General features: G+C 44.3%; 1 protein-coding gene across 6 annotated transcripts in view; it reads left to right on the plus strand.

The window, feature by feature from the left end:
* Positions 1-9,037, plus strand: part of shank3b (SH3 and multiple ankyrin repeat domains 3b) — a 38,200-nt gene extending 29,163 nt beyond the window's left edge. For 4 of the 6 annotated variants that reach the window (XM_087786964.1, XM_087786966.1, XM_087786969.1 and 1 more), the window contains exons 20-27: positions 4-84; positions 150-167; positions 731-861; positions 1,090-1,183; positions 1,274-1,861; positions 1,932-2,216; positions 2,315-3,608; positions 4,437-9,037. In XM_087786964.1, the coding sequence (XP_087643090.1) occupies positions 4-84; positions 150-167; positions 731-861; positions 1,090-1,183; positions 1,274-1,861; positions 1,932-2,216; positions 2,315-3,608; positions 4,437-5,031 (3,086 nt within the window). In that variant the 3' untranslated portion in view covers positions 5,032-9,037. The remainder of the gene's footprint in view (positions 1-3; positions 85-149; positions 168-730; positions 862-1,089; positions 1,184-1,273; positions 1,862-1,931; positions 2,217-2,314; positions 3,609-4,436) is intronic. The other 2 variants (XM_087786968.1, XM_087786970.1) reach the window with 1 other exon arrangement.
* Positions 9,038-10,414: the final 1,377 nt, after the last annotated feature.

Below are 10,414 nucleotides of genomic sequence, written 5' to 3' on the forward strand. Positions count from 1 at the left end.
CAGCTCCGCCCCCTCCAAAGAGAGCTCCCAGCACCTCGTTGACGCTCAGATCCAAGTCCATGACCGCTGACTTAGAGGACATTGGTAAAATAAACACACACACACACACACACATTCACCTTAAGCGCTGACCTTTAATCTGTCCGCAGCCAGGAGGAGGCGCTACGGTGAGTCACATGATGGTGTTGTGGTCGTCATGTGCAGTGGTCCTCTGGTTTTAGCTTGTCTCGGCTTCCTGATCGTCCAAGAGATTAGGTTTTCTGTCACGGTGTGAAAATGAAGCCAGGAAATCGATGCTGACTCAGCACGGCTCTGACCATGCCACTCTTTCTCCCTGCAGTCAAATCACAGCCTGATTCACTAGGGGTTGAACTGCACTCTGCACCATGGAGCAGATTTGTTGGCTTTGTTTTCACATTAAGCAACTATGTGGAATTAATGTTGTGACGTGAATCTACAAATGTGCATTTTTATAAAAAAAAAAGTACAAATGTACAGTAATTGGTTCAGTATTAATCCAGGGACCTGTGGTCGGTTACCACTGTCCTACCCTTCCTTTAATGTAAAAACTGAATGATGGTAGAAACGATGATTGAAGACATGGCATGAGATGTTTAATGGATATGTGTTGCATGTTTCAAAAGCGTCCATTTCTCTTCTGTGTAGCGCCTCAGTTCTTTTTAGCTTTCACCGTCATTTCAAAGTTGTACCGTGCTCTATTTGATTTCAGAAAAACTAGACGAAATGCTGGCAGGACACACACACGAGGTCATCCTGCGGTCCAGACCACCTGATGACTTCAGAGCCGCGACTGTCAAACAACGGCCGACTAGTCGGAGGATCACACAGGCAGAGATCAATGTAAGGCTCGCCGGGCCAGGCTGAACTGTTTGTGGGCTGTTCATTCTTGGCCATGTCCAACAATTGCAGGGAAGCGGGATTCTTGGACTGAAGGGCAAAAGATGGGAAAGCAGAGCTGTTTGAAATCAAATTTTAAATCGACTTCAGTCGTTTATTTGATTTGTTCCCATTCAAAAGTGAATCTAAAACAAGGAAATATTCACACTTGTCTTGTATTTCTGATTACAGTCGTTGTTCGAGCGCCAAGGTCTGGTTCCTCCAACAGCTCCAGAAAAAAGCACTATGGCTCTACCAAGAGGAATGTCTAGAACCAAAAGCTTTGGTAAGATATATATATATAATATAATACAATAACTCACTTAACTGACTGTATTTCAAATGTTCTTTTGACATCTCCATGATCACCATGTAGGCACACCAGATGACGACAGAATCTCTGCTCTGATACATGAAAGTCGCTTTCCAAGGAGCTCCTCACTAACAGACAGCTTTATACCACCGCCGCCTCAGACCGCCCCTCCACCTCCGCCAACGCCCACCACATCCTCGCACTTCATTCTCGATTCTGGACCTCCTCCCTCATTCCTCCCTCCACCTCCCCCCGCCAGAGGGGACGGTCTAACGCGATCCAGCTTCAAACCAGGAGCGGAGCCTCGGCTACAGGAGCTGTCAGATTCCTCCGCCAGAAGTCATGCCCATGCCGAGCGCCAGAGAAAGGCGAGGTCCATGATCATCTTGCAGGACACGCCACCTCCGCTCCAGCAGGACGCACATGCCACCGCCTCACATCACGCTTCTACACACACGCTGCATACCGCCACACACACATCAACACTGACTCTGCACAACACCAACTCCCCCCTCGGTCACTCGCCAGTATCCCGCCGCAGAGGAAGAGCGATTGAAAACCCGTATGCTAACGTGGGCCAACAATTGCCACCAAGCAAACCTCAGAGGAGAAAATCACCACTACTGAAACAACTTCCTGTGGAAGAGCAGGGTGAGGATTTATGCCATATTCCTCTCTTTGTACTCGGTCTCACAACTGCGTATTCTTTGCTCTCTCTTAGGACTTGGAATGAAAGACCATGATGGAAAGCAAGACGGTGGACTTAGCCCCAGTAGGGCAGAGTTATACCAGCAGCAGGTACTTTCAGAGCGTGCACGGGTTCAGGGCCGCCGTTCTTCCCTTTTCCTTTCTGTGGAGGGAGCTGGGTCTGAAAACCAGGTCCCACCCCTTTTGACTCAAAGTCACTCTATGGATGACCTTGGAGAGCTTCCTCCTCCTGCCCCAGTACTGTCCCCGTCTCCAACGCCTCACACCTTCCTACATCCTCTGACAGGAAAACCTCTTGGTCAGTATTGTCTTGTTTTGTCGTTATAGCAGATGTTTTTGAGTCATGCAAGGTACAACCAAATATTAATCGTTTTTTTTATTATTATTTCTCCATAGACCCTTCATCTCCACTGGCCCTTGCTCTTGCTGCAAGAGAACGAGCTCTCACTGCTCGAACACCAAGTCCTGAACCGAGATCAAAACATCCCTCTGCATCGACCACCCCCATCCCAACACCTGCTGCTAGCCCCGAAGGTAGACACAAGCGCACTCCTATCTCCACCCCTCAGAGTAGCCCTGAACCGCGGTCCAAACGCACCACTCCCCAAACCAGCCCGGAGCAAAGGACCAAGCGAACCACTCCGCAGACGAGCCCGGAGTTGAGACACAAGCGCATCACCCCGCCTCTGTTTCCCGATGGACAGGTTGAGCGTCCAGAAACGGAGGGTGGAGTGACGTCGCCTGCCGCGCCCTCCCCTGAGCGTTGGAGGCCTGTGCCCTTAGCAGCCCTGGCCAATGAGAGTCACGCTGCTCTGATTGACAGGCGTAGAAGTCTCACAGTTGGTAGCTCAGAGGAGGAAGGCGGAGCTTACACAGTTACACTCCCCCCAGCATTATTGTCATCCAGCGACGAAGAAACAAGGGAGGAGCTGCGCAAAATAGGCCTTGTGACTCCCCCGTTAGCCTTCGCTAGTGCTAATGCCCATCCTCCTCCATCCTCTCTAACCTTGCTGCCTCGGCGTGTCGGGGAAAGCGGCGGCGACAGTGGTCCCGACTCATTGGGACGACGATTAGATGAGGAAGAAGGAGGTGAGGAACGACTTCATGATAGCTCCCCTTCTCCCAGTTCACTCCCACCCTCCATTACACTTGTCTCCCCTCCGGCCCCAATCTCTCCTTCTTCTCCCCCTGCTGTTAATCCATCCCAATCTTCTTCCTCCACCTCTCCATCAGGCTTCAAACCCCGCCTACGATCTCCCATCGGTCGGGGACGCTCTTCCCTTAGAGACCCTCTGCTGAAGCAATCCTCTGACAGCGAGCTCCTACCATCTGCTGCCTCCTCCTCCCCAACATCTCCGCTGTCGACCTCGCCCACTGGAAGTGGACGCCAGCCACGCTATCTTTTCCAAAGGAGATCCAAGCTATGGGGAGGCGGGGATGACCGTGGAGATGATCGAAGGGGCTTCAGCCCAGACGACAGTGGTCGTCCAGCAGCACTGGGAGGTCAAAATTCAGGGTCTGCCATTGATCTAACTAATCGTTCTGCATCAGCATTGGAGCTCAGTGGCCGAGCAGGGTCTGGGCTGGATCTAGCCAACAGGCTGCAGCTACTTAATAAAGACAGTCACTCTTTGGGAGAAGAGCCGAGCCCCCTCGACCCGGGCCGGAGGTCACCTGTGGGAGGAGCCAGGTACATTATGAATGTTTAGCCAGCATGTGTGGCACTAGTGGTGGCATGTGGTGGTTGTAATAGACTCTTGTCGTCTGTATTGTTCCAGATGTGTGACGAGTGGCGAGAGTAAATCGTAGGTTTTAATCTCCGGTAATCATCTCTCGTGATTTCTTGAAGGTGTTTGTGAGCTAACCACAAACTAATACGCATCGTGCTCACTGTAACTAACAAACTAAATACGTGAGGAATACATTTTAGAGAAGTTTCTAGCCAGATATTAGGTCAAAATCAGTTTCACATCAACAACATTTTAAAGGCAACACCTTTAAATGAGGGGGAAAAAAACGAATTTAACTTGTAGTTTAACTTGTAGTAGTTCTGTATCCATATCCATATTGGCCAGTATACCGTAGTCACTCATCCTATATCATTATATTTTTTCCTTTTTAAAATCTGTGATTCCAGAAAATTCAAATCCAAGAAAATCTAAAGCTTATACTGGTATAGTAAGTATAGGTTTACCAAGTTTCAAACTTATAAGTAATGGTCGAATTTATCAACAAACATTTCTCCTAGTACTAAACTGGTTTATCACAGTTTTTCGTACTTTAATGTTTTCAAAGTAACAGACCCATGTGGCTCCACTTGCAGAGTCTTTAGTAAGGATTGTTATGTTCGTCCCGCACTTACTGGACTATATTCCGGGGAACAGAAGGAACTGGGGCTCACTCTGTTGTGGTGCATGAGATTTCTGTTTTACAACCTCAGCATGTTCTGTTCGTGTAACTTTGCTGGATCCTTCATAACTCTCACTCTAACTCTCACTGATGGTCGTCTGTGTTCCAGGTTGTTCTCCAGTCTAGGTGAGCTGCACACAATCTCCCAGCGAGGGTATGGCGCAAGTTACACCGTACGACCGGGGAGTCGCTATCCTGTCACCCGTCGAAGCCCCTCGCCTTCTCCCTCCCCCTCCGATAGATCCATGGGCCTTCCCTCGCCGTCTGCTCCCTGCTCTGAAAGGCCAGATCTGAGCTCAGGTCGAGGCCTTACTATCCTGAAGTCGTCCAGTCTCAGTCTCCCCTCTGAACCAAAAGAAGTAAGATTCGTGATGCGAAGCGCCAGCGCGCGAACAAGGTCCCGTTCCCCCTCGCCGTCCCCCCATGCCTCTCCGTGCCCCTCTCCAGTGCTGAGCGGCCCCTTGCTTGCCCTCCGTCCATGGAGGCAGCGCCCCCTTAACTTGTGGAATAAGTACGATGTCGGTGACTGGCTGGAGAGTGTGGGCCTCGCCGAACATCGCCAGCGCTTCCAGGAACATGAGATCGAGGGATCCCATCTGCCCGCCCTGACCAAGGAGGACTACGTGGAACTGGGTGTCACGAGACTTGGACATCGAATCAACATCGAAAGGGCGCTTAGACAACTACTGGATGGTTCTACTTGACCTCTTCCTTCAAGACACCCAGAACTGTGACCTCATAACGCCTGACCTCCGGTTCAGACAACAGGCCATCCCGTCAACTAGGAAAGTGATTGAAGTAATCTCTCTCACATCAGCTCTTTGATCAAATGTATTTTCTTATTTTGTTACCTGTTATTGTATATATCAATTTTTGATTCTTGTATTTAGTCTGCGGTCCTGACACAGAAACTACAAGTGTGCGAAGAAGTGTAGGTAAGAGCGTCACCTCTGAATCCAGCAGAAGGGCTTGGTGCTGAGTGAGGGTGACGGGTAGATGAAAAAATATTTTATTTATAAACACACCTGATGATGCTACAGACATCAAGAACAATATTTGTATCCTAAAGAAGTTATTCAGAACCTCTTAAACAACGACTGATTTACAAATTAAAGTGCCCATTTTGTAACTATTACCCAAGTATGAGCTACATGAAATAGCTTATTGGGTTTAAAATAAACAAGAGTTGGGTGAAAAGATGGAGATGGAGGAGACAAAGAAAAGAAGAAGTGGTTGAGTTGCTGATTGCAAAAACTGAAAGATGAAGCAGGTGGAGTTAGTAAATGAAAGCAAGATAGAAGGTTTTATTAAGAATAGGAAGTGAGACCCGAAAGGTCCTTCAATACCATCAGATTCGTGCACACATGGTGATGAATAACCACTTCAAGACTTATTCACTCACCATGACAATAGAGTTGTTGCACTTGAGGGAATGGAGTCCTAGAAAGTAAGGAGAGAACGGGAAAGAGTTGGAGGATTTTCAGCTGCTAATCCTCACATCAGGAAGAAAATCCAACAACCTACCGTTCACTTTTGAGTCCATTGTTCTTCTCTGGAAATAAGTAAACAGGGTCTTTGTTGCTGCTAGCTAAACAAAGGGCTATTGAACTAAAAGCACAAACCTCTCACCAGTTGTTGCACAGTATTTTAAGAAACTGATATGTTCTGCAAGATTCCTCAAAAGATGAAGCTTTTTGTTAAAATATAAAAACTGTTTATAGAAGTGCAAAAAGTACAGCACTTGCTTTCTATTCAATTATTTTTGAAATTTTAGAATAAAAGCACAAACCAGGGTTGGAATGTTAAAAACACTGATTCCAAGTTGGCATATTTTTGTAAATTTACAAAATTATTATCTTACAAAATGAATAATGTTGTATCTATTGTTCTGACATGAATTGCCTACACTAGCGTTTATGCTAGGCCATCGTTATCGTCATAGTGACGCTCATTAGCTCAACCGAAGAACACCAAAATGAAATTGTAAAACGGTTTTGATGAAAGAGCTGATATGATACAAAAGAGATTTTTTTTTCATCCATGGCTGGGCGATTAGCAATCCAGCGAGAGTCTCGGTAACAACAGAATGTGACTAAAGGATTCCTCTCAGTCCCTTTAGGGAAGTCATTCTGCATATGTTCTTTTCTTTCTGATCAACAATCATCATATAGAATGCGTGTTTATTTTTAAGTTCTTTACTTTCTTGAGCTCATTTAGAGTTTATGAACTACAAGTAATAATAACGTGCTGGTGATGACTTCAAGTTTGTGACAGTTTGGAAAATGACTTTGAGTTCTTTATGATTTGACAATGAGTTGAATTCAAAGTCTTCTTGGGTTCATGATGATTTGTCAATGAGTGTGATGTTGTGCTGACGTGCCATGTGTTTCTCAGAGACTGTAAACCTCTCCGGTTTCTAACCTGCGTGTTGAGGGCTTACTGTACATGGTGCTATATTTGAAGCCATCTGTACAGACAATACCTTTTCTTCTATCACTGAATCATCGACCTTCCTCCTCTTCTCTAGCGACCCCTAGATTCCGTGTTGCCGTGTACTGTATCTACGCCTGGACATTCCTTCTGGAAATACACTGACCAATGAGATTCCAGGGAAATAATTGTGTTGCGAACATTAACCGGTGATATTCATATTTTGATGAATACTATTAATACGACTTTGAATAACAAATCGGCCTGTTTCTATTCCTACAATAACGCTAACCTGCTAGCCTCGCTACCCAACGCACTTTAAACTCTGCACATGCTTTTATACGGAAAATCCCACAAGATTGTAGAATTCCATCTGAATGTATAAAAACATGTATCAATATCTCACAGAACAGTAAACCAATCAGTCACTACTTTTTCAACTTTGAATTCTAGAAAAAGAGCTTCAGTTGTGTGGACTTTACTCTACATAAACTGGTTAGTTAGTTGTCACAAAAGTATTTAGTATAAGTGAGCACAAATATCCCAAAAAAGTAAAAGCCATTTAAAGGAAAGAAAATGTATTTTAAGTAGATTTTTGATGAAAGATTTCAAAAGTAATTTTGTGGAATAAATGTTTCGATCTGACTATTATGGCAGCCATGTTGCTACTTTTGAATACAGGTTAACGCAGCCATGAACGGATACAATTACAGTTGTCAGAATAGAGAATACTTTCTACCACTTGGTTCAGTAGATGTTTCAAAAACATTCTGTTAGCGAAACCATCTTCATCCAGATGTTATTCTCGTTCACATTACTGAGCAAACATTTACCGTCATCTCCGACTTCAGTGATGAATCGATTGAACAGGCATCTGATAATCTCTGCTTGACTCGATGAAAGAATCTCATAACATGCTACACAACCTTATGAAGACACAGGAAGTCTCCAGTGGAGGTTTGGTTAATGTGGCAACATCTGCCAGCAGTGTACTTGGAGAGCTTGGATCAGAGTCCTGAGCTCTTTCTAAGAGTGATGACGTTGAGGAAGAATGATTCCTTCAAGAATAGAATTATTGTTGTGAAAGTGTGCACAACATATCAAGATCACACATGCTAACGAATCATCAGGTGCGATTGACAACACAACATTTTTCGAGGGGCTACAGCTCATCCTTCTTTCTCCTGCAGGTGATGTTAGGGTAGACAAGACCATCTTAGATGTGTCCAAGACACTACTGAGAAGAAGACCCAGACAATACAAGATCAAGAAACAAGACTTCTCAAGATCAACACTGAGACCAAAAAAAAGTAGTAGTTCAACCATAACCTGCTCGACCTGGAACATGGATGCTTTAGACAGAGATAAGAACGAGACCATTGACCTTAGAAGACAAGACCAAGAACATTGAACTAAGACAGAGATAAGACCAACACCGGTGACCGCCGGTACAAAAGCAAGACCAAGAATATTAAATGTCAAGTACGAGACCACATGAAAGTGGCTCTAAGAAATGTCATTAATGATGTTCTGTAAAGACGTATGTATTTCGGTTCACACAAAATACATACGACGACCCCTCTGTCAAAGAAACTAGCTGGTAAAAGTGGACTTGTTTTGACCCCACAGAGGATCCAAAGCAATGACAATACAAACACTGGTTTATTCGTTATGTTTGTTATGGAAATAATGCCAGACAAAAACACAAACTCAGTTTAGTTTGGTGATGATTTATCTTCCTTGTTCAGGAATGTGAAATAATGTAATGTTGCATTTTCTGTGGATGATTCAACAAAATTCAGATTCAATTTTGAACAAACAATTTCCCGAAGGTTTATTGACAGCATTCCTATACAGCTCCAATCCATCAATGGCCCAAATAGTTTTGAAATGTTCGCTTTAACTTATTTGAATTTGAATAGTGACAATATTGGAAAACAAATCAATCTGAACTCACACTACTCAGTTCAAAATATGATTCATGGAGTGAATAACAGCGATGCCAAGGGGTTGCTGAGCAAAACACATCTCTAAGGTTCCCATGACAACCAGTCAGCTTCCACTTCCTATTTCACCCACCGATATTAGTTTCTTTCTACTTTCTGGCTTCCTATTTTTACACTTGGTAGTACCTTTAGAGTGAGTGGTGTGCGAGTGTGTGTAGTTTACTTTTCTTTTCTTTTTTTTTTAACTCTGAAGAGCACACGTTGACAACTTGAGAGCTCTGCCGTGCAACAGATTGTAATCTTTATAATAAACTGTCATTTAATACAATCCTGAGCCGTCTGTGTTGTTCTTTCGCAGCGTCACGGGCAGGAGACTTTTGAACTGGTTCGGCCATCGACTGTGCAACGTCGGGGTTAATGACTGACGGACCTCTCATCGGAGGTCGTTCACAAACATTAGCTACGCAACAGTTTATCATCCTCATAAAACTCCTCAAAGGTCCAAAGAACCGACTGTTAATGTTATTATTAACATGTTTTGTTTACCTGCAGGTATTTTAGAAACACTGGAAAGAAATGAATACAAATTAAAAATGTTTTTTTGTCAGCTTTTGCACGTCCACTAGTGGTTGAAGTATGTGTACAGATATGGCATGTATTGATACAATGTACAAGTGAGTGATGGATCCTTCAAAATCGTCCCAAATCCAGATGAAACACAAGAACTCAAAAAATCATATCACTTTAAAGTTGGCCTATTTATATTGCTCGGTCCTGAAAACCACACCTGCAACGGTTTCAATACAAAGACTAGTTAGAAATGATCTATCAAGAAAATGTTGTGTAGTGAAGAAAACAAAAATACAGTGGCTTGCAAAAGTATTCATTCCCCTTGAACTTTTCCACATTTACAAGCCACAAACATAAATATATCTTATTAGAATTTAATGTGAAAGACCAACACAAAGTGTCACACAATTGTGAAAGTACAAAGAAAATTATACAGGATTTTAGGTCTTCAGCCCCCCTGAGTCAATACTTTGTGGAACCGACTTTTGCTGCAATTACAGCTGCAGGTCTTTTTGGGGTACGTCTCTACCAGCTTTGCACATCTAGAGACTGAGATTTTTGCCCATTCTTATTTGCAAAACAGCTCTCAATGTCCTGCTGGAAGGTGAACCTCCACCCAGCCTGAAGTCTTTTGCAGGCTCCAACAGGTTTAAATACGATATAAGATTGCCCTGTATTTGGCTCCATCCATTTTCCCATCAACTATGACTAACTTCCCTGTCCCTGCTGAAGAGAAGCCCCGCCCCCCAGAGCATCATGCTACCTCCACCATGCTTGACGGTGGGGATGGTGTGTTCAGGGTGATGGGTTGCAGCGTTAGGTTTCTGCCACACATAACGTTTTGCATTTAATTTTTTAACTCATGTGACCAGAGCACCTTCTTTCACGTTTGCTGTGTGCCCCACATGGTTTCTGGCAAACTGCAAATGTGACTTCTTATGTTTTTTTTTTTTTAACAATGCCCAATAGTTGTCCTGTAGACAGATTCACCTGAGCTGTGGATTTCTGCAGTTGGTCCACAGTCACCATGGGCCTCTAGGCTGCATCTCTCGTCAGTGCTCTCCCTAAGTTCAGGTGGACGGCTGGGTCTTGGTAGGTTTGCAGTCGTGCTGTACTCTTTCTATTTCCATTTAATGGGTTG

The sequence above is a fragment of the Callionymus lyra genome, chromosome 3 (genome assembly GCF_982586985.1).
Source record: "Callionymus lyra chromosome 3, fCalLyr1.hap1.1, whole genome shotgun sequence".
In the NCBI taxonomy this organism is placed as follows: domain Eukaryota; kingdom Metazoa; phylum Chordata; class Actinopteri; order Syngnathiformes; family Callionymidae; genus Callionymus; species Callionymus lyra.